We start from the raw sequence: 25,763 nt of genomic DNA, 5'->3' as shown, positions 1-25,763 counted from the left end.
TTATGCTTCTCTTATAAATATAGAGCTCTTGTAATTGTAAAACTCAGTTGATGAATGAATGAAAGTTTGATAGAGCTTATCTATTTACAAAATCTCTGTGTCTTTACTATTTTTTGATTCCGGTGGCTAGGAGTGATTTCTTTATCAGTGTTTGTGGTGTTACTTTATCAAACATTGTGGTGACATTCAAATCTTCATATCTGATATTATAGTTGTGGTGAAATCTTTATCAGCTGTAATTGAAGGTTTGGAGTGTTTCTAGATCTCTGATTGTGGTGGTATATTTATCAATTTAAGGTTTAGATTCTTTATCATTTGTGTTCTTATTTAAGAGTTTTGGGGCTGTTACTGTTACAAATTGGAGGTTTTGTATTCAGATCTGTTGGGTAAAGAAAGCTTGTTCTAAATTACGTTTTTAAAGTCATAATTACGCATAAGTTTCCTAATTGAGATAAAGGATTTCAGTAGAAGGGTGTAAAATTAATTTTTGATGATTGTAATTGTAAGGCAATTATATGAAAAACGCATGTCACTTTCAAACCACTATTAAATTGCAAGTTAGTTTGATAATTGAACCCGTAAAGGGATGCCACTTACACACGACTAACGACTTTCTTATATAAAGCCATTTAATTTAATTTTAATGGATCAAAAATGTCTATGTCATGGTACGAAATAAGTTATTTTGAGGTTCGATTTACTGTTATTAATGTATCTAATATGAATATGAATATGAATATGAATATGAATATGAATATGAATATGAATATGCATGAATATAGAATATTTTGCTTACTCTTCAAAAGTCCAAATCATTGAAAGTCAAGTTGTACATATTGTTACAAGTCATGCTACAAATGTCATCATCATTCCTTTATAACCCAAACTTCACTTCCGTGTCTTCAACCCAATCATGCTCTTCTTATTCTTTGTTCTATTACTACTCTACCCTTCATATTGTCCGGCGCGAACAACACCGTCATCAACCACCATAAACCACCACACCTCAACCGTTCACCCCTTTGAAAAATTCATAGGCGCAACTAAAGGAAGCCACTTTAGTGGCCTATCAAACCTCAAGAATTACATGAAACATTTCGGATACCTTAAACTCTCCAACTCGAGTTCTAACGATCAATTCGATGACCAGTTTGAGAGTTCAGTAAGTCGATATCAACGAAAACATGGCATCCTTGTCACCGGAAAACTTGACCCCGAAACGATCTCTCAAATGATGCTACCTAGATGTGGCGTGCGTGACACGTCACCATCTTTAAATTTCAATGCAATCAAACATTATAATTACTTCATAGGCAAGCCAAGATGGTCACGTGCCATGCCAACAACTCTCACGTACGCTTTTTCTCCAAACTATATTATTTCAAATCTAAAACTTTCCGATATAAAAGTAATTTTCCGGCGTGCTTTTTCACGGTGGTCACCAGTTATTCCTGTCAACTTCACGGAATCTAAAGATTATGGATTTTCCGACATCAAAATAGGGTTTTACGTCGGTGATCATGATGACGGAGAGCCGTTTGATGGCGTTTTAGGTGTTTTAGCACATGGGTTTTCGCCGGAAAGTGGGAAACTACACCTTGATGCGGCGGAAACATGGGCGGTAGACTTTGAGTCGGAGAAATCAAAGGTGGCGATTGATTTGGAGTCGGTAGCGACTCATGAAATAGGACACGTGTTAGGGTTAGCTCATAGTTTTGTGAAAGAATCTATTATGTATCCTAGTTTGAAACCTAGAGAGAAAAAAGTTGATCTAAGGGTGGATGATATTGAAGGAATTCAACAACTTTATGGATCAAACCCTAATTATGATATGGAAGCTTTAGCTCAGCCCGAAACTTCTTCGAATCACGGTGTTGGTTTAAACGTTGAGCTCCGATCATCGAGATGGAATATCGCGATAGTGATGTATTTGATCATGCAAGTGTATGAATTTTAATACGTACATATATATGGTACTATACAAAGATGAAATTAAAATTACATTAGAATTGAAAGTCGAGATAGAAGAAATTGTATATAAAAGTTCGATTAAATTGATAAAAATCAACTCATGATGAGTCTATTAATAAAAACAAATGTATTTTTTGTATTAACATTTGTTTGTTCTATTTATTTGTAAGAACTTGCATGCGTCATGCGTGTGTTTGGAGTGAAAGTGGTTAAAATTATCATAGTCAACACCAGTCTTTTTCCTTATTTAAATTGTATTTTATCTTAGTTAAGTTTGGTGGTTCAAAGTAACTATGATGTGTACACTATATGTGTATTAAAAAAAACTGTTTTATTTGTGTTTGTCTTCAAGTTATTTTCTTTTATTTTAAATAGCAATAAAAAAATTATTAAAGTTATAATCATGTCATTTTTATTGTTAAAAACAGAATGCTCAATAAAACAACTTATTTATTATTAATATTAACATACTCGGACAAAGCTAAAGCTCGGATTAGAGTTGATGTTCGTAGTGCTCTCAAGTTAAGAGTTTTAACATTGGGGAAAACCTTGACCAAGTGTATGTCATTTTTCCTATTGGTCTATAGAATTTGGCTTTGTTCATAAATTTAGAATGGTTCCTCGTTATGTTTACTATTTCAGGAATGATGGTATGCAGCAATTTGGACTCTCGGGTTTTTCAAATTTTAAAGATCAGATTACAGGAGGCACAAACAACTCATGTAATATAGAATCTGAATTCTGTATATATCAATAGCAATAGAATATGTAAAGTGTTGAGATATAAACAATTTATTATGTTACTTGATTTCAGGTCAATTTTATTATTTGTTACGTTACATACTTTATTTTTATGATTGTAATGCTCATAATTCAGTATGTTTTAATATATTTTATATATTATATATATTATATATATTATATATATATATATATATATATATATATATATATATATATATATATATATATATATATATATATATATATATATATATATATATATATATATATATAGGGGCAGGATCAATGGGGAAGTAACCAATCGGGGGGAAGCGGGGGAAAGCAAATTTTTTTTTTTTTTTTTTTGAAATTTTTTTTTCCGGCATCAAGATCACACAAAAATATGAACATTTAGAAGAGACACTTCACGATGAATGTTATTATTTAGGCGGGAAAACTGAAATGTCCCGTTCTTATTGATTAAAAACGTTCCATATTAATTGATTTCGTTGCGAGTTTTTGACCTCTATATGAGACGTTTTTCAAAGACTGCATTCATTTTTAAAACAAACCATAACCTTTATTTCATAAATAAAGGTTTAAAAAGCTTTACGAACATTATCAAATAATGATAATCTAAAATATCCTTTTTACACACGACCATTACATAATGGTTTACAATATAAATATGTTACATCGAAATCAGTTTCTTGAATGCAGTTTTTACACAATATCATACAAACATGGACTCCAAATCTTGTCCTTATTTTAGTATGCAACAGCGGAAGCTCTTAGTATTCACCTGAGAATAAACATGCTTTAAACGTCAACAAAAATGTTAGTGAGTTATAGGTTTAACCTATATATATCAAATCGTAACAATAGACCACAAGATTTCATATTTCAATACACATCCCATACATAGAGATAAAAATCATTCATATGGTGAACACCTGGTAACCGACATTAACAAGATGCATATATAAGAATATCCCCATCATTCCGGGACACCCTTCGGATATGATATAAATTTCGAAGTACTAAAGCATCCGGTACTTTGGATGGGGTTTGTTAGGCCCAATAGATCTATCTTTAAGATTCGCGTCAATTAGGGTGTCTGTTCCCTAATTCTTAGATTACCAGACTTAATAAAAAAGGGGCATATTCGATTTCGATAATTCAACCATAGAATGTAGTTTCACGTACTTGTGTCTATTTTGTAAATCATTTATAAAACCTGCATGTATTCTCATCCCAAAAATATTAGATTTTAAAAGTGGGACTATAACTCACTTTCACAGATTTTTACTTCGTCAGAAAGTAAGACTTGGCCACTGGTTGATTCACGAACCTATAACAATATATACATATATATCAAAGTATGTTCAAAATATATTTACAACACTTTTAATATATTTTGATGTTTTAAGTTTATTAAGTCAGCTGCCCTCGTTAGTAACCTACAACTAGTTGTCCACAGTTAGATGTACAGAAATAAATCGATAAATATTATCTTGAATCAATCCACGACCCAGTGTATACGTATCTCAGTATTGATCACAACTCAAACTATATATATTTTGGAATCAACCTCAACCCTGTATAGCTAACTCCAACATTCACATATAGAGTGTCTATGGTTGTTCCGAAATATATATAGATGTGTCGACATGATAAGTCGAAACATTGTATACGTGTCTATGGTATCTCAAGATTACATAATATACAATACAAGTTGATTAAGTTATGGTTGGAATAGATTTGTTACCAATTTTCACGTAGCTAAAATGAGAAAAATTATCCAATCTTGTTTTACCCATAACTTCTTCATTTTAAATCCGTTTTGAGTGAATCAAATTGCTATGGTTTCATATTGAACTCTATTTTATGAATCTAAACAGAAAAAGTATAGGTTTATAGTCGGAAAAATAAGTTACAAATCGTTTTTGTAAAGGTAGTCATTTCAGTCGAAAGAACGACGTCTAGATGACCATTTTAGAAAACATACTTTCACTTTGAGTTTAACCATAATTTTTGGATATAGTTTCATGTTCATAATAAAAATCATTTTTCCAGAATAACAACTTTTAAATCAAAGTTTATTATAGTTTTTAATTAACTAACCCAAAACAGCCCGCGGTGTTACTACGACGGCGTAAATCCGATTTTACGGTGTTTTTCGTGTTTCCAGGTTTTAAATCATTAAGTTAGCATATCATATAGATATAGAACATGTGTTTAGTTGATTTTAAAAGTCAAGTTAGAAGGATTAACTTTTATTTGCGAACAAGTTTAGAATTAACTAAACTATGTTCTAGTTATTACAAGTTTAAACCTTCGAATAAGATAGCTTTATATGTATGAATCGAATGATGTTATGAACATCATTACTACCTCAAGTTCCTTGGATAAAACTACTGGAAATGAGAAAAATAGATCTAGCTTCAACGGATCCTTGGATGGCTTGAAAGTTCTTGAAGCAGAATCATGACACGAAAACAATTTCAAGTAAGATTTCCACTCGAAATAAGATTGTTATAGTTATAGAAATTGAATTAAAGTTTGAATATGATTATTACCTTGTATTAGAAAGATAACCTACTGTAAGTGACAAAGGTTTCTTGATCGTGGATGATTACTTGGAATGGATTTAGAAAACTTGGAAGTAAACTTGCAATCTTGGAAGTATTCTTGATTTTATGAAACTAGAACTTTTGGAATTTATGAAGAACACTTAGAACTTGAAGATAGAACTTGAGAGAGATCAATTAGATGAATAAAATTGAAGAATGAAAGTGTTTGTAGGTGTTTTTGGTCGTTGGTGTATGGATTAGATATAAAGGATATGTAATTTTGTTTTCATGTAAATAAGTCATGAATGATTACTTATATTTTTATAATTTTATGAGATATTTCATGCTAGTTGCCAAATGATGGTTCCCACATGTGTTAGGTGACTCACATGGGCTGCTAAGAGATGATCATTGGAGTGTATATACCAATAGTACATACATCTAAAAGCTATGTATTGTACGAGTACGAATACGGGTGCATACGAGTAGAATTGTTGATGAAACTGAACGAGGATGTAATTGTAAGAATTTTTGTTAAGTAGAAGTATTTTGATAAGTGTCTTGAAGTCTTTCAAAAGTGTATGAATACATATTAAAACACTACATGTATATACATTTTAACTGAGTCGTTAAGTCATCGTTAGTCGTTACATGTAAATGTTGTTTTGAAACCTTTAGGTTAACGATCTTGTTGAATGTTGTTAACCCATTGTTTATTATAACAAATGAGATGTTAAATTGTTATATTATCATGATATTATGATATATAATATATCTTAGTATGATATATATACAGTTAAATGTCGTTACAACGATAATCGTTACATATATGTCTTGTTTCGAAATCATTAAGTTAGTAGTCTTATTTTTACATATGTATTTCATTGTTAATACACTTAATAATATATTTACTTATCATTTAACATAATTAACCAAGTGTATCAATATCTTAATATGATTCATATGTACCTAGTAAGACGTTGTTATAACGATAATCGTTATATATATCGTTTTCGAGTTTCTTAAATTAATAGTCTCATTTTTATGTATATAACTCATTGTTAAAATACCTAATGAGATACATACTTATAATAAAATCATGTTAACTATATATATAACCATATATATGTCATCGTATAGTTTTTACAAGTTTTAACGTTCGTGAATCACCGGTCAACTTGAGTGGTCAATTGTCTATATGAAACCTATTTCAATTAATCAAGTCTTAACAAGTTTGATTGCTTAACATGTTGGAAATACTTAATCATGTAAATAACAATTTCATTTAATATATATATAAACATGGAAAAGTTCGGGTCACTACAGTACCTACCCGTTAAATAAATTTCGTCCCGAAATTTTAAGCAGTTGGAGGTGTTGACGTATCTTCTGGAAATAAATGCGGGTATTTCTTCTTCATCTGATCTTCACGCTCCCAGGTGAACTCGGGTCCTCTACGAGCATTCCATCGAACCTTAACAATCGGTATCTTGTTTTGCTTAAGTTTCGTAACCTCACGATCCATTATTTCGACGGGTTCTTCAATGAATTGAAGTTTTTCATTGATTTGAATTTCATCCAACGGAATAGTGAGATCTTCTTTAGCAAAACATTTCTTCAAATTTAAGACGTGGAAAGTGTTATGTACAGCCGCGAGTTGTTGAGGTAGCTCCAGTTGGTAAGCTACTGGTCCGACACGATCTATAATCTTGAATGGTCCAATGTACCTTGGATTTAGTTTCCCCCGTTTACCAAATCGAACAACGCCTTTCCAAGGTGAAACCTTAAGCATGACCATTTCTCTAATTTCAAACTCTATATCTTTTCTTTTACTGTCCGCGTAGCTCTTTTGTCGACTCTGGGCGGTTTTCAATCTTTGTTGAATTTGGATGATTTTCTCGGTAGTTTCTTGTATTATCTCCGGACCCGTAATCTGTCTATCCCCTACTTCACTCCAACAAATCGGAGACCTGCACTTTCTACCATAAAGTGCTTCAAACGGCGCCATCTCAATGCTTGAATGGTAGCTGTTGTTGTAGGAAAATTCTGCTAACGGTAGATGTCGATCCCAACTGTTTCCGAAATCAATAACAAAAGCTCGTAGCATGTCTTCAAGCGTTTGTATCGTCCTTTCGCTCTGCCCATTAGTTTGTGGATGATAGGCAGTACTCATGTCTAGACGAGTTCCCAATGCTTGCTGTAATGTCTGCCAGAATCTTGAAATAAATCTGCCATCCCTATCAGAGATAATAGAGATTGGTATTCCATGTCTGGAGACGACTTCCTTCAAATACAGTCGTGCTAACTTCTCCATCTTGTCATCTTCTCTTATTGGCAGGAAGTGTGCTGACTTGGTGAGACGATCAACTATTACCCAAATAGTATCATAACCACTTGCAGTCCTTGGCAATTTAGTAATGAAATCCATGGTAATGTTTTCCCATTTCCATTCCGGGATTTCAGGTTGTTGTAGTAGACCTGATGGTTTCTGATGTTCAGCTTTGACCTTAGAACACGTCAAACATTCTCCTACATATTTAGCAATATCGGCTTTCATACCTGGCCACCAAAAATGTTTCTTAAGATCCTTGTACATCTTCCCCGTTCCAGGATGTATTGAGTATCTGGTTTTATGAGCTTCTCTAAGTACCATTTCTCTCATATCTCCAAATTTTGGTACCCAAATTCTTTCAGCCCTATACCGGGTTCCGTCTTCCCGAATATTAAGATGCTTCTCCGATCCTTTGGGTATTTCATCCTTTAAATTTCCCTCTTTTAAAACTCCTTGTTGCGCCTCCTTTATTTGAGTAGTAAGGTTAGTGTGAATCATTATATTCATAGATTTTACTCGAATGGGTTCTCTGTCCTTTCTGCTCAAGGCGTCGGCTACCACATTTGCCTTCCCCGGGTGGTAACGAATCTCAAAGTCGTAATCATTCAACAATTCAATCCACCTACGCTGCCTCATATTCAGTTGTTTCTGATTAAATATGTGTTGAAGACTTTTGTGGTCGGTATATATAATACTTTTGACCCCATATAAGTAGTGCCTCCAAGTCTTTAATGCAAAAACAACCGCGCCTAATTCCAAATCATGCGTCGTATAATTTTGCTCGTGAATCTTCAATTGTCTAGACGCATAAGCAATCACATTCGTCCGTTGCATTAATACACAACCGAGACCTTGCTTTGATGCGTCACAATAAACCACAAAATCATCATTCCCTTCAAGCAATGACAATATAGGTGCCGTAGTTAGCTTTTTCTTCAATAATTGAAACGCCTTCTCTTGTTCATCCTTCCATTCAAATTTCTTCCCTTTATGCGTTAATACAGTCAAGGGTTTTGCTATTTTGGAGAAATCTTGGATGAATCTTCTGTAGTAACCAGCCAATCCTAAAAATTGATGTATATGCTTCGAAGTTTTTGGGGTTTCCCACTTTTCAACTTTTTCGATCTTTGCCGGGTCCACCTGGATACCTTCTTTGTTCACTATGTAACCGAGGAATTGAACTTCTTCCAACCAAAATGCACACTTTGAAAACTTAGCATACAGTTTTTCTTTCCTCAATACTTCTAGCACTTTTCTCAAATGTTCTTCGTGCTCTTGATCATTCTTTGAGTAAATAAGTATGTCATCGATGAAAATAATGACAAATTTGTCAAGATATGGCCCACACACTCGGTTCATAAGGTCCATGAACATAGCTGGTGCGTTAGTCAATCCAAACGGCATAACCATAAACTCGTAATGACCATAACGCGTCCTAAAAACAGTTTTTAGAATATCATCCTCCTTTACTCGCATTTGATGATATCCAGAACGTAAATCGATCTTTGAATAAACTGACGAGCCTCGTAGTTGATCAAATAAGTCGTCAATTCTCGGCAGTGGATAACGGTTTTTGATGGTAAGTTTGTTTAACTCTCTGTAGTCAATACACAACCTAAATGTACCATCCTTCTTCTTGACAAACAAAACAGGAGCTCCTCATGGTGATGTGCTTGGTCGAATGAAACCACGTTCTAATAGTTCTTGCAGTTGGCTTTGCAGTTCTTTCATCTCGCTGGGTGCGAGTCTATAAGGAGCACGAGCTATTGGTGCAGCTCCTGGTACAAGATCTATTTGAAATTCAACAGATCGATGTGGAGGTAGTCCCGGTAATTCTTTCGGAAATACATCGGGAAATTCTTTTGTGACGGGAACATCATTGATGCTCTTTTCTTCAGTTTGTACTTTCTCGACGTGTGCTAGAACAGCATAGCAACCTTTTCTTATTAGTTTTCGTGCCTTCAAATTACTAATAAGATGTAGCTTCATGTTGCCCTTTTCTCCGTACACCATTAAGGGTTTTCCTTTTTCTCGTATAATGCGAATTGCATTTTTGTAACAAATGATCTCTGCTTTCACTTCTTTCAACCAGTCCATACCGATTATCACATCGAAACTCCCTAACTCTACTGGTATCAAGTCAATCTTAAATGTTTCGCTAACCAGTTTAATTTCTCGATTCCGACATATATTATCTGCTGGAATTAATTTACCATTTGCTAATTCGAGTAAAAATTTACTATCCAAAGGCGTCAATGGACAAATTAATTTAGCACAAAAATCTCTACTCATATAGCTTCTATCCGTACCCGAATCAAATAAAACGTAAACAGATTTATTTTCAATAAGTAACGTATCCGTAACAAGCTCCGGGTCTTCCTGTGCCTCTGCCGCATTAATATTGAAAACTCTTCCGCGGCCTTGTCCATTCGTGTGCTCCTGGTTCGGGCAATTTCTACTAATGTGGCCCGGTTTTCCACATTTATAACAAACTACATTGGCATAACTTGCTCCGACACTACTTGCTCCGCCATTACTCGTTCCGACACCATTTGTTCCTTTCGTTCTGTTAACTCCTGGTCCGTAAACCTCACACTTCGCCGCGCTATGACCATTTCTTTTACACTTGTTGCAAAATTTGGTGCAGAACCCCGAGTGATCCTTTTCACACCTTTGGCATAGCTGCTTCTGATTGTTGTTGTTGTTGCGGTTGTTATTGTTGTTGGGATGATTGTTGTAGTTGCTGTTGTTGTTGTTGTTGTTGTTGTTGTTGTTGTTGTTGTTGTTGTTGTTGTTGTTGTTGTTGTTGTTGTTGTTGTTGTTGTTGTTGTTGTTGTTGTTGTTGTTGTTGTTGTTGTTGTTGGGCCGTTTGTTGTAGTTGCGATTGATGTTGCGAATGTTGGGATAATTGTTGCGATTATTATTGTAATTGCTGTTGTTGTTGTATTGGTGATTCTTATCACCGTTTTCCTCCCACTTTCTTTTGACTTGCTTCACATTGGCCTCTTCAGCCTTCTGTTCTTTAATTCTTTCCTCAATCTGGTTCACTAGTTTGTGAGCCATTCTACATGCCTGTTGTATGGAGGCGGGCTCATGTGAACTTATATCTTCTTAGATTCTTTCCGGTAATCCTTTCACAAACGCGTCGATCTTCTCTTCCTCATCTTCGAACGCTCCCGGACACAATAGGCACAATTCTGTGAATCGTCTTTCGTACGTGGTAATATCAAATCCTTGGGTTCGTAACCTTCTAAGTTCTGTCTTGAGCTTATTGACCTCGGTTCTGGGACGGTACTTCTCGTTCATCAAGTGCTTGAATGCTGACCACGGTAGTGCGTACACATCATCTTGTCCCACTTGCTCTAGATAGGTATTCCACCATGTTAACGCTGAACCTGTGAAGGTATGCGTAGAGTACTTCACTTTGTCCTCTTCAGTACACTTACTTATGGCAAACACCGATTTGACCTTCTCGATCCACCGTTTCAATCCGATCGGTCCTTCGGTTCCATCAAATTCCAAAGGTTTGCAGGCAGTGAATTCTTTGTAGGTGCATCCTACTCGATTTCCTGTACTGCTAGATCCAAGGTTATTGTTGATATGTAGCGCAACCTGTACTGCGGCTATGTTTGAAGCTAGAAAAGTACGGAATTCCTCTTCATTCATATTCACGGTGTGTCGATTAGTCGGTGCCATTTCCTTCAAAATAGTCAAATGGAACAAGTTAATCATATTGAATATTAAGAGTAGTTAATAGTATTTCGTAGCATAATATGAACTCATTTATAAAAGCTTTTTCTTCATATTAGCGTTTTATAAGTTTAAATTCGGGTAGTACCTACCCGTTAAGTTCATACTTAGTAGCTAATATACAATTCAACTACTACAATTCTATATGAAAAACTGATTATAATAATATTTCGCGTTCAAACTTTTATACAATATTTTATAAACTTACAATACCGCTTATTTTACATAAAGCATGAAATATAGCACACAATAACTTTGATACAAGATAGTTGTGAAGATAATTCTAGCTAGTACACAAGTCGTTCAGCAAAGGCAATAAAGACACGTAATTCATACGTCCAGAAACAAGTCATGCATTCTGGTTTTACTAGGACTACTTCCCATCCTTGGTCTTGTGGAACATAACCGTTATGGCCGTTGATAAGACAGCGTGTTGTAACATCGTCAAAGGGACGAGGGTTACGTAATATCCAACAGTCCCTTAACAATCTAAAAACCTCATTTCTTACCCCAATTACCGACTCCGTCACTTGTGGGAACGTTTTGTTTAATAGTTGTAGCCCGATGTTCTTGTTCTCACTTTGGTGAGAAGCGAACATTACTAAGCCGTAAGCATAACATGCTTCTTTATGTTGCATGTTAGCCACTTTTTCTAAATCACGAAGTCCAATATTCGGATATATTAAGTCAAAATAATTTCTTAACCCGTTGCGTAAAGTAGCATTTGGGTTCCCCGCAATATATGCGTCAAAGTAAACACATCGTAACTTATGGATTTCCCAATGTGATATCCCCCATCTTTCGAACGAAAGCCTTTTATAAACCAAGGAATTCTTGGAACGTTCTTCGAATGTCTTACAAACTGATCTCGCCTTAAATAGTTGTGCCGAGGAATTCTGACCGACTCTAGACAAGATTTCATCAATCATGTCTCCGGGTAGGTCTCTTAAAATATTGGGTTGTCTATCCATTTTGTGTTTTTATACTGTAAAATAGACAAGAGTTAAATTCATAAAAAAAAATACTTATTAATACAAGCAATTTTTACATATATCATAAAGCATAAGCACACTATATTACATATATTACACCACACGAATACAACTATCTTATTTCGACTCGCTCGTTTCTTCTTCTTCAGTTTTGGTTCGTTTTGCCAAGTTTCTAGGGATATATGATGTTCCCCTAATGCGAGCTGTCGTTTTCCACAACGGTTTAGAAAAACCTGGTGGTTTAGAGGTTCCCGGGTCATTGTTACAACTTAAGGGCTTCGGGGGTTGACGATACATATAAAGTTCATTGGGGTTGGAATTAGATTTCTCTATTTTTATACCCTTTCCTTTATTATTTTCTTTTGCCTTTTTAAATTCAGTTGGGGTAATTTCTATAACATCATCGGAATTCTCGTCGGAATCCGATTCATCGGAGAATTGGTAATCCTCCCAATATTTTGCTTCCTTGGCGGAAACACCATTGACCATAATTAACCTTGGTCGGTTGGTTGAGGATTTTCTTTTACTTAACCGTTTTATTATTTCCCCCACTGGTTCTATTTCCTCCTCCGGTTCCTCCTCTTCCGGTTCTGATTCTTCTTCCGGTTCTGATTCTTCTTCCGGTTCTTCTTCGGGAACTTGTGAATCAGTCCAATATATATTCGACTCTTCGTTATTATTAGGGGAGTCAATGGGATTTGTGCTAGAGGTAGACATCTATCACACGATATCAAACATGTTAAGAGAATAATATATCACATAATATATACATGTTAATAATATATAGTTTCCAACAAAAATGTTAAGCAATCATTTTTAAAGAAAACACGGTCGAAGTCCAGACTCACTAATGCATCCTAACAAACTCGATAAGACACACTAATGCAAATTTTCTGGTTCTCTAAGACCAACGCTCGGATACCAACTGAAATGTCCCGTTCTTATTGATTAAAAACGTTCCATATTAATTGATTTCTTTGCGAGGTTTTGACCTCTATATGAGACGTTTTTCAAAGACTGCATTCATTTTTAAAACAAACCATAACCTTTATTTCATAAATAAAGGTTTAAAAAGCTTTACGTAGATTATCAAATAATGATAATCTAAAATATACTGTTTACACACGACCATTACATAATGGTTTACAATACAAATATGTTACATCGAAATCAGTTTCTTGAATGCAGTTTTTACACAATATCATACAAACATGGACTCCAAATCTTGTCCTTATTTTAGTATGCAACAGCGGAAGCTCTTAGTATTCACCTGAGAATAAACATGCTTTAAACGTCAACAAAAATGTTGGTGAGTTATAGGTTTAACCTATATATATCAAATCGTAACAATAGACCACAAGATTTCATATTTCAATACACATCCCATACATAGAGATAAAAATCATTCATATGGTGAACACCTGGTAACCGACATTAACAAGATGCATATATAAGAATATCCCCATCATTCCGGGACACCCTTCGGATATGATATAAATTTCGAAGTACTAAAGCATCCGGTACATTGGATGGGGTTTGTTAGGCCCAATAGATCTATCTTTAGGATTCGCGTCAATTAGGGTGTCTGTTCCCTAATTCTTAGATTACCAGACTTAATAAAAAGGGGCATATTCGATTTCGATAATTCAACCATAGAATGTAGTTTCACGTACTTGTGTCTATTTTGTAAATCATTTATAAAACCTGCATGTATTCTCATCCCAAAAATATTAGATTTTAAAAGTGGGACTATAACTCACTTTCACAGATTTTTACTTCGTCGGGAAGTAAGACTTGGCCACTGGTTGATTCACGAACCCATAACAATATATACATATATATCAAAGTATGTTCAAAATATATTTACAACACTTTTAATATATTTTGATGTTTTAAGTTTATTAAGTCAGCTGTCCTCGTTAGTAATCTACAACTAGTTGTCCACAGTTAGATGTACAGAAATAAATCGATAAATATTATCTTGAATCAATCCACGACCCAGTGTATACGTATATCAGTATTGATCACAACTCAAACTATATATATTTCGGAATCAACCTCAACCCTGTATAGCTAACTCCAACATTCACATATAGAGTGTCTATGGTTGTTCCGAAATATATATAGATGTGTCGACATGATAGGTCGAAACATTGTATACGTGTCTATGGTATCTCAAGATTACATAATATACAATATAAGTTGATTAAGTTATGGTTGGAATAGATTTGTTACCAATTTTCACGTAGCTAAAATGAGAAAAATTATCCAATCTTGTTTTACAAATAACTTCTTCATTTTAAATCCGTTTTGAGTGAATCAAATTGCTATGGTTTCATATTGAACTCTATTTTATGAATCTAAACAGAAAAAGTATAGGTTTATAGTCAGAAAAATAAGTTACAAGTCATTTTTGTAAAGGTAGTCATTTCAGTCGAAAGAACGACGTCTAGATGACCATTTTAGAAAACATACTTCCACTTTGAGTTTAACCATAATTTTTGGATATAGTTTCATGTTCATAATAAAAATCATTTTCCCAGAATAACAACTTTTAAATCAATGTTTATCATAGTTTTTAATTAACTAACCCAAAACAGCCCGCGGTGTTACTACGACGGCGTAAATCCGATTTTACGGTGTTTTTTGTGTTTTCAGGTTTTAAATCATTAAGTTAGCATATCGTATAGATATAGAACATATGTTTAGTTGATTTTAAAAGTCAAGTTAGAAGGATTAACTTTTATTTGCGAACAAGTTTAGAATTAACTAAACTATGTTCTAGTGATTACCAGTTTAAACCTTCGAATAAGATAGCTTTATATGTATGAATCGAATGATGTTATGAACATCATTACTACCTCAAGTTCCTTGGATAAAACTACTAGAAATGAGAAAAATAGATCTAGCTTCAAAGGATCCTTGGATGGCTTGAAAGTTCTTGAAGCAGAATCATGACACGAAAACAATTTCAAGTAAGATTTCCACTCGAAATAAGATTGTTATAGTTATAGAAATTGAATTAAAGTTTGAATATAATTATTACCTTGTATTAGAAAGATAACCTACTGTAAGTAACAAAGGTTTCTTGATCTTGGATGATTACTTGGAATGGATTTAGAAAACTTGGAAGTAAACTTGCAATCTTGGAAGTATTCTTGATTTTATGAAACTAGAACTTTTAGAATTTATGAAGAACACTTAGAACTTGAAGATAGAACTTGAGAGAGATAAATTAGATGAAGAAAATTGAAGAATGAAAGTGTTTGTAGGTGTTTTTGGTCGTTGGTGTATGGATTAGATATAAAGGATATGTAATTTTGTTTTCATGTAAATAAGTCGTGAATGATTACTCATATTTTTGTAATTTTATGAGATATTTCATGCTAGTTGCTAAATGATAGTTCCCACATGTGTTAGGTGACTCACATAGGCTGCTAAGAGCTGATCATTGGAGTGTATATACCAATAGTACATACATCTAAAAACTGTGTATTGTACGAGTACGAATACGGGTGCATACGAGTAGAATTGTTGATGAAACTGAACGAGGATGTAATTGTAAGCATTTTTGTTAAGTAGAAGTATTTTGATAAGTGTCTTGAAGTCTTTCAAAAGTGTATGAATGCATATTAAAACACTACATGTATATACATTTTAACTGAGTCGTTAAGTCATCGTTAGTCGTTACATGTAAATGTTGTTTTGAAACCTTTAGGTTAACGATCTTGTTGAATGTTGTTAACCCATTATTTATTATAACAAATGAGATGTTAAATTATTATATTATCATGATATTATGATATATAATATATCTTAGTATGATATATATACAGTTAAATGTCGTTACAACGATAATCGTTACATATATGTCTCGTTTCGAAATCATTAAGTTAGTAGTCTTATTTTTACATATGTATTTCATTGTTAATACACTTAATAATATATTTACTTATCATTTAACATAATTAACCAAGTGTATCAATATCTTAATATGATTCGTATGTACCTAGTAAGACGTTGTTATAACGATAATCGTTATATATATCGTTTTCGAGTTTCTTAAATTAATAGTCTCATTTTTATGTATATAACTCATTGTTAAAATACCTAATGAGATACATACTTATAATAAAATCATGTTAACTATATATATAACCATATATATGTCATCGTATAGTTTTTACAAGTTTTAACGTTCGTGAATCACCGGTCAACTTGGGTGGTCAATTGTCTATATGAAACCTATTTCAATTAATCAAGTCTTAACAAGTTTGATTGCTTAACACGTTGGAAACACTTAATCATGTAAATATAAATTTCATTTAATATATATATAAACATGGAAAAGTTCGGGTCACTACAGTACCTACCCGTTAAATAAATTTCGTCCCGAAATTTTAAGCAGTTGGAGGTGTTGACGTATCTTCTGGAAATAAATGCGGGTATTTCTTCTTCATCTGATCTTCACACTCCCAGGTGAACTCGGGTCCTCTACGAGCATTCCATCGAACCTTAACAATTGGTATCTTGTTTTGTTTAAGTCTCTTAACCTCACGATCCATTATTTCGACGGGTTCTTCAATGAATTGAAGTTTTTCATTGATTTGGATTTCGTCCAACGGAATAGTGAGATCTTCTTTAGCAAAACATTTCTTCAAATTTGAGACGTGGAAAGTGTTATGTACAGCCGCGAGTTGTTGAGGTAGCTCCAGTTGGTAAGCTACTGGTCCGACACGATCTATAATCTTGAATGGTCCAATGTACCTTGGATTTAGTTTCCCCCGTTTGCCAAATCGAACAACGCCTTTCCAAGGTGAAACCTTAAGCATGTCCATTTCTCTAATTTCAAACTCTATATCTTTTCTTTTACTGTCCGCGTAGCTCTTTTTTCGACTCTGGGCGGTTTTCAATCTTTGTTGAATTTGGATGATTTTCTCGGTAGTTTCTTGTATTATCTCCGGACCCGTAATCTGTCTATCCCCCACTTCACTCCAAAAAATCGGAGACCTGCACTTTCTACCATAAAGTGCTTCAAACGGCACCATCTTAATGCTTGAATGGTAGCTGTTGTTGTAGGAAAATTCTGCTAACGGTAGATGTCGATCCCAACTGTTTCCGAAATCAATAACACAAGCTCGTAGCATGTCTTCAAGCATTTGTATCGTCCTTTCGCTCTGCCCATCAGTTTGTGGATGATAGGCAGTACTCATGTCTAGACGAGTTCCCAATGCTTGCTGTAATGTCTGCCAGAATCTTGAAATAAATCTGCCATCCCTATCAAAGATAATAGAGATTGGTATTCCATGTCTGGAGACGACTTCCTTCAAATACAGTCGTGCTAACTTCTCCATCTTGTCATCTTCTCTTATTGGTAGGAAGTGTGCTGACTTGGTGAGACGATCAACTATTACCCAAATAGTATCATAACCACTTGCAGTCCTTGGCAATTTAGTAATGAAATCCATGGTAATGTTTTCCCATTTCCATTCCGGGATTTCAGGTTGTTGTAGTAGACCTGATGGTTTCTGATGTTCAGCTTTGACCTTAGAACACGTCAAACATTCTCCTACATATTTAGCAATATCGGCTTTCATACCTGGCCACCAAAAATGTTTCTTAAGATCCTTGTACATCTTCCCCGTTCCAGGATGTATTGAGTATCTGGTTTTATGAGCTTCTCTAAGTACCATTTCTCTCATATCTCCAAATTTTGGTACCCAAATTCTTTCAGCCCTATAACGGGTTCCATCTTCCCGAATATTAAGATGCTTCTCCGATCCTTTGGGTATTTCATACTTTAAATTTCCCTCTTTTAAAACTCCTTGTTGCGCCTCCTTTATTTGAGTAGTAAGGTTAGTGTGAATCATTATATTCATAGATTTTACTCGAATGGGTTCTCTATCCTTTCTGCTCAAGGCGTCGGCTACCACATTTGCCTTCCCCGGGTGGTAACGAATCTCAAAGTCGTAATCATTCAACAATTCAATCCACCTACGCTGCCTCATATTCAGTTGTTTCTGATTAAATATGTGTTGAAGACTTTTGTGGTCGGTATATATAATACTTTTGACCCCATATAAGTAGTGCCTCCAATTCATTAATGCAAAAACAACCGCGCCTAATTCCAAATCATGCGTCGTATAATTTTGCTCGTGAATCTTCAATTGTCTAGACGCATAAGCAATCACCTTCGTCCATTGCATTAATACACAACCGAGACCTTGCTTTGATGCGTCACAATAAATCACAAAATCATCATTCCCTTCAGGCAATGACAATATAGGTGCCGTAGTTAGCGTTTTCTTCAATAATTAAAACGCCTTCTCTTGTTCATCCTTCCATTCAAATTTCTTCCCTTTATGCGTTAATGCAGTCAAGGGTTTTGCTATTTTGGAGAAATCTTGGATGAATCTTCTGTAGTAACCAGCCAATCCTAAAAATTGACGTATATGCTTCGGAGTTTTTGGGGTTTCCCACTTTTCAACGGTTTCGATCTTTGCTGGGTCTACCTGGATACCTTCTTTGTTCACTATGTGACCGAGGAATTGAACTTCTTCCAACCAAAATGCACACTTTGAAAACTTAGCATACAGTTTTTCTTTCCTCAATACTTCTAGCACTTTTCTCAAATGTTCTTCATGCTCTTGATCATTCTTTGAGTAAATAAGTATGTCATCGATGAAAACAATGACAAACTTGTCAAGATATGGCCCACACACTCGGTTCATAAGGTCCATGAACACAACTGGTGCGTTAGTCAATCCAAACGGCATAACCATTAACTCGTAATGACCATAACGTGTCCTAAAAACAGTTTTTGGAATATCATCCTCCTTTACTCGCATTTGATGATATCCAGAACGTAAATCGATCTTCGAATAAACTGACGAGCCTTGTAGTTGATCAAATAAGTCGTCAATTCTCGGCAGTGGATAACGGTTTTTGATGGTAAGTTTGTTCAACTCTCTGTAGTCAATACACAACCTAAATGTACCATCCTTCTTCTTGACAAACAAAACAGGAGCTCCCCATGGTGATGTGCTTGGTCGAATGAAACCACGTTCTAATAGTTCTTGCAGTTGGCTTTGCAGTTCTTTCATCTCGCTGGGTGCGAGTCTATAAGGAGCACGAGCTATTGGTGCAGCTCCTGGTACAAGATCTATTTGAAATTCAACAGATCGATGTGGAGGTAGTCCCGGTAATTCTTTCGAAAATACATCGGGAAATTCTTTTGCGACGGGAACATCATTGATGCTCTTTTCTTCAGTTTGTACTTTCTCGACGTGTGCTAGAACAGCATAGCAACCTTTTCTTATTAGTTTTTGTGCCTTCAAATTACTAATAAGATGTAGCTTCATGTTGCCCTTTTCTCCGTACACCATTAAGGGTTTTCCTTTTTCTCGTATAATGCGAATTGCATTTTTGTAATAAACGATCTCTGCTTTCACTTCTTTCAACCAGTCCATACCGATTATCACATCGAAACTCCCTAACTCTACTGGTATCAAGTCAATCTTAAATGTTTCGCTAACCAGTTTAATTTCTCGATTCCGACATATATTATCTGCTGAAATTAATTTACCATTTGCTAATTCGAGTAAAAATTTACTATCCAAAGGCGTCAATGGACAACTTAATTTAGCACAAAAATCTCTACTCATATAGCTTCTATCTGCACCCGAATCAAATAAAACGTAAACAGATTTATTGTCAATAAGAAACGTACCCGTAACAAGCTCCGGGTCTTCCTGTGCCTCTGCCGCATTAATATTGAAAACTCTTCCACGGCCTTGTCCATTCGTGTTCTCCTGGTTCGGGCAATTTCTAATAATGTGGCCCGGTTTTCCACATTTATAACAAACTACATTGGCATAACTTGCTCCGACACTACTTGCTCCGCCATTACTCATTCCGACACCATTTGTTCCTTTCGTTCTGTTAACCCCTGGTCCGTAGACCTCACACTTCGCCGCGCTATGACCATTTCTTTTACACTTGTTGCAAAATTTGGTGTAGAACCCCGAGTGATACTTTTCACACCTTTGGCATAGCTACTTCTGATTGTTGTTGTTGTTGCGGTTGTTATTGTTGTTGGGATGATTGTTGTAGTTGTTGTTGTTGTTGTTGTTGTTGTTGTTGTTGTTGTTGTTGTTGTTGTTGTTGTTGTTGTTGTTGTTGTTGTTGTTGTTGTTGTTGTTGTTGTTGTTGTTGTTGTTGTTGTTGTTGTTGTTGTTGTTGTTGTTGTTGTTGTTGTTGTTGTTGTTGTTGTTGTTGTTGTTGTTGTTGTTGTTGTTGTTGTTGTTGTTGTTGTTGTTGTTGTTGTTGTTGTTGTTGTTGTTGTTGTTGTTGTTGTTGTTGTTGTTGTTGTTGTTGTTGTTGTTGTTGTTGTTGTTGTTGTTGTTGTTGTTGTTGTTGTTGTTGTTGTTGTTGTTGTTGTTGTTGTTGTTGTTGTTGTTGTTGTTGTTGTTGTTGTTGTTGTTGTTGTTGTTGTTGTTGTTGTTGTTGTTGTTGTTGTTGTTGTTGTTGTTGTTGTTGTTGTTGTTGTTGTTGTTGTTGTTGTTGTTGTTGTTGTTGTTGTTGTTGTTGTTGGTGTTGTTGGGCCGTTTGTTGTAGTTGCGATTGATGTTGCAAATGTTGGGATAATTGTTGCGATTATTATTGTAATTGATGTTGTTGTTGTATTGGTGATTCTTATCACCGTTTTCCTCCTACTTTCTTTTGACTTGCTTCACATTGACCTCTTCAGCCGTCTGTTCTTTAATTCTTTCCTCAATCTGGTTCACTAGTTTGTGAGCCATTCTACATGCCTGTTGTATGGAGGCGGGCTCGTATGAACTTATATCTTCTTGGATTCTTTCCGGTAATCCTTTCACAAACGCGTCGATCTTCTCTTCCTCATCTTCGAACGCTCCCGAACACAATAGGCACAATTCTGTGAATCGTCTTTCGTACGTGGTAATATCAAATCCTTGGGTTCGTAACCCTCTAAGTTCTGTCTTGAGCTTATTGACCTCGGTTCTGGGACGGTACTTCTCATTCATCAAGTGCTTGAATGCTGACCACGGTAGTGCGTACGCATCATCTTGTCCCACTTGCTCTAGATAGGTATTCCACCATGTTAACGCAGAACCTGTGAAGGTATGCGTAGCGTACTTCACTTTGTCCTCTTCAGTACACTTACTTATGGCAAACACCGATTCGACCTTCTCGGTCCACCGTTTCAATCCGATCGGTCCTTCGGTTCCATCAAATTCCAAAGGTTTGCAGGCAGTGAATTCTTTGTAGGTGCATCCTACTCGATTTCCTGTACTGCTAGATCCAAGGTTATTGTTGGTATGTAGCGCAGCCTGTACTGCGGCTATGTTTGAAGCTAGAAAAGTACGAAATTCCTCTTCATTCATATTCACGGTGTGTCGAGTAGTCGGTGCCATTTCCTTCAAAATAGTCAAATGGAACAAGTTAATCATATTGAATATTAAGAGTAGTTGATAGTATTTCGTAGCATAATATGAACTCATTTATAAAAGCTTTTTCTTCATATTAGCGTTTTATAAGTTTAAATTCGGGTAGTACCTACCCGTTAAGTTCATACTTAGTAGCTAATATACAATTCAACTACTACAATTCTATATGAAAAACTGATTATAATAATATTTCGCGTTCAAACTTTTATACAATATTTTATAAACTTACAATACCGCTTATTTTACATAAAGTATGAAATATAGCACACAATAACTTTGATACAAGATAGTTGTGAAGATAATTCTAGCTAGTACACAAGTCGTTCAGCAAAGGCAATAAAGATACATAATTCATACGTCCAGAAACAAGTCATGCATTCTGGTTTTACTAGGACTACTTCCCATCCTTGGTCTTGTGGAACATAACCGTTATGGCCGTTGATAAGACAGCGTGTTGTAACGTCGTCAAAGGGACGAGGGTTACGTAATATCCAACAGTCCCTTAACAATCTAAAAACCTCATTTCTTACCCCAATTACCGACTCCGTCACTTGTGGGAACGTTTTGTTTAATAGTTGTAGCCCGATGTTCTTGTTCTCACTTTGGTGAGAAGCGAACATTACTAAGCCGTAAGCATAACATGCTTCTTTATGTTGCATGTTAGCCGCTTTTTCTAAATCACGAAGTCCAATATTCGGATATATTGAGTCAAAATAATTTCTTAACCCGTTGCGTAAAATAGCATTTGGGTTCCCCGCAATATATGCGTCAAAGTAAACACATCGTAACTTATGGATTTCCCAATGTGATATCCCCCATCTTTCGAACGAAAGCCTTTTATAAACCAAGGAATTCTTGGAACGTTCTTCGAATGTCTTACAAACTGATCTCGCCTTAAATAGTTGTGCCGAGGAATTCTGACCGACTCTAGACAAGATTTCATCAATCATGTCTCTGGGTAGGTCTCTTAAAATATTGGGTTGTCTATCCATTTTGTGTTTTTATACTGTAAAATAGACAAGAGTTAGATTCATAAAAAAAAAATACTTATTAATACAAGCAATTTTTACATATATCATAAAGCATAAGCACACTATATTACATATATTACACCACACGAATACAACTATCTTATTCCGACTCGCTCGTTTCTTCTTCTTCGGTTTTGGTTCGTTTTGCCAAGTTTCTAGGGATATATGATGTTCCCCTAATACGAGCTGTCGTTTTCCATAAAGGTTTAGAAAAACCTGGTGGTTTAGAGGTTCCCGGGTCATTGTTACAACTTAAGGGCTTCGGGGGTTGACGATACATATAAAGTTTATCGGGGTTGGAATTAGATTTCTCTATTTTTATGCCCTTTCCTTTATTATTTTCTTTTGCCTTTTTAAATTCAGTTGGGGTAATTTCTATAACATCATCGGAATTCTCATCGGAATCCGATTCATCGGAGAATTGGTAATCCTCCCAATATTTTGCTTCCTTGGCGGAAACACCATTGACCATAATTAACCTTGGTCGGTTGGTTGAGGATTTTCTTTTACTTAACCGTTTTATTATTTCCCCCACCGGTTCTATTTCCTCCTCCGGTTCCTCCTCTTCCGGTTCTGATTCTTCTTTCGGTTCTGATTCTTCTTCCGGTTCTTCTTCGGGAACTTGTGAATCAGTCCAATATATATTCGACTCTTCGTTATTATTAGGTGAGTCAATGGGATTTGTGCTAGAGGTAGACATCTATCACACGATATCAAACATGTTAAGAGATTAATATATCACATAATATATACATGTTAATAATATATAGTTTCCAACAAAAATGTTAAGCAATCATTTTTAAAGAAAACACGGTCGAAGTCCAGACTCACTAATGCATCCTAACAAACTCGATAAGATACACTAATGCAAATTTTCTGGTTCTCTAAGACCAACGCTCGGATACCAACTGAAATTTCCCGTTCTTATTGATTAAAAACGTTCCATATTAATTGATTTCGTTGCGAGGTTTTGACCTCTATATGAGGCGTTTTTCAAAGACTGCATTCATTTTTAAAACAAACCATAACCTTTATTTCATAAATAAAGGTTTAAAAAGCTTTACGTAGATTATCAAATAATGATAATCTAAAATATCATGTTTACACACGACCATTACATAATGGTTTACAATACAAATATGTTACATCGAAATCAGTTTCTTGAATGCAGTTTTTACACAATATCATACAAACATGGACTCCAAATCTTGTCCTTATTTTAGTATGCAACAGCGGAAGCTCTTAGTATTCACCTGAGAATAAACATGCTTTAAACGTCAACAAAAATGTTGGTGAGTTATAGGTTTAGCCTATATATATCAAATCGTAACAATAGACCACAAGATTTCATATTTCAATACACATCCCATACATAGAGATAAAAATCATTCATATGGTGAACACCTGGTAACTGACATTAACAAGATGCATATATAAGAATATCCCCATCATTCCGGGACACCCTTCGGATATGATATAAATTTCGAAGTACTAAAGCATCCGGTACTTTGGATAGGGTTTGTTAGGCCTAATAGATCTATCTTTAGGATTCGCGTCAATTAGGGTGTCTGTTCCCTAATTCTTAGATTACCAGACTTAATAAAAAGGGGCATATTCGATTTCGATAATTCAACCATAGAATGTAGTTTCACGTACTTGTGTCTATTTTGTAAATCATTTATAAAACCTGCATGTATTCTCATCCCAAAAATATTAGATTTTAAAAGTGGGACTATAACTCACTTTCACAGATTTTTACTTCGTCGAGAAGTAAGACTTGGCCACTGGTTGATTCACTAACCTATAACAATATATACATATATATCAAAGTATGTTCAAAATATATTTACAACACTTTTAATATATTTTGATGTTTTAAGTTTATTAAGTCAGCTGTCCTCATTAGTAACCTACAACTAGTTGTCCACAGTTAGATGTACAGAAATAAATCGATAAATATTATCTTGAATCAATCCACGACCCAATGTATACGTATCTCAGTATTGATCACAACTCAAACTATATATATTTTGGAATCAACCTCAACCCTGTATAGCTAACTCCAACATTCACATATAGAGTGTCTATGGTTGTTCCGAAATATATATAGATGTGTCGACATGATAGGTCGAAACATTGTATACGTGTCTATGGTATCTCAAGATTACATAATATACAATACAAGTTGATTAAGTTATGGTTGGAATAGATTTGTTACCAATTTTCACGTAGCTAAAATGAGAAAAATTATCCAATCTTGTTTTACCCATAAGTTCTTCATTTTAAATCCGTTTTGAGTGAATCAAATTGCTATGGTTTCATATTGAACTCTATTTTATGAATATAAACAGAAAAAGTATAGGTTTATAGTCGGAAAAATAAGTTACAAGTCATTTTTGTAAAGGTAGTCATTTCAGTCGAAAGAACGACGTCTAGATGACCATTTTAGAAAACATACTTCCACTTTGAGTTTAACCATAATTTTTGGATATAGTTTCATGTTCATAATAAAAATCATTTTCCCAGAATAACAACTTTTAAATCAAAGTTTATCATAGTTTTTAATTAACTAACCCAAAACAGCCCGCGGTGTTACTACGACGGCGTAAATCCGATTTTACGGTGTTTTTCGTGTTTCCAGGTTGTAAATCATTAAGTTAGCATATCATATAGATATAGAACATGTGTTTAGTTGATTTTAAAAGTCAAGTTAGAACGATTAACTTTTATTTGCGAACAAGTTTAGAATTAACTAAACTATGTTCTAGTGATTACAAGTTTAAACTTTCGAATAAGATAGCTTTATATGTATGAATCGAATGATGTTATGAACATCATTACTACCTCAAGTTCCTTGGATAAAACTACTGGAAATGAGAAAAATAGATCTAGCTTGAAAGGATCCTTGGATGGCTTGAAAGTTC

General features: G+C 34.8%; 1 protein-coding gene across 1 annotated transcript; it reads left to right on the top strand.

Annotated features, from left to right (window-relative positions):
• The first annotated feature begins 913 nt into the window (after nt 1-913).
• On the top strand, nt 914-1,957 carry LOC139844842 (metalloendoproteinase 1-MMP-like). The gene has a single exon (XM_071835067.1). The coding sequence runs from the start codon at nt 914-916 to the stop codon at nt 1,955-1,957; it is 1,044 nt and encodes a 347-aa protein (XP_071691168.1).
• Nucleotides 1,958-25,763: the final 23,806 nt, after the last annotated feature.

This window comes from Rutidosis leptorrhynchoides, chromosome 4 (genome assembly GCF_046630445.1).
Source record: "Rutidosis leptorrhynchoides isolate AG116_Rl617_1_P2 chromosome 4, CSIRO_AGI_Rlap_v1, whole genome shotgun sequence".
NCBI lineage: Eukaryota > Viridiplantae > Streptophyta > Magnoliopsida > Asterales > Asteraceae > Rutidosis > Rutidosis leptorrhynchoides.
Note: the sequence above shows the minus strand (reverse complement) of the source record. Positions and strands in the feature narration are given on the sequence as shown.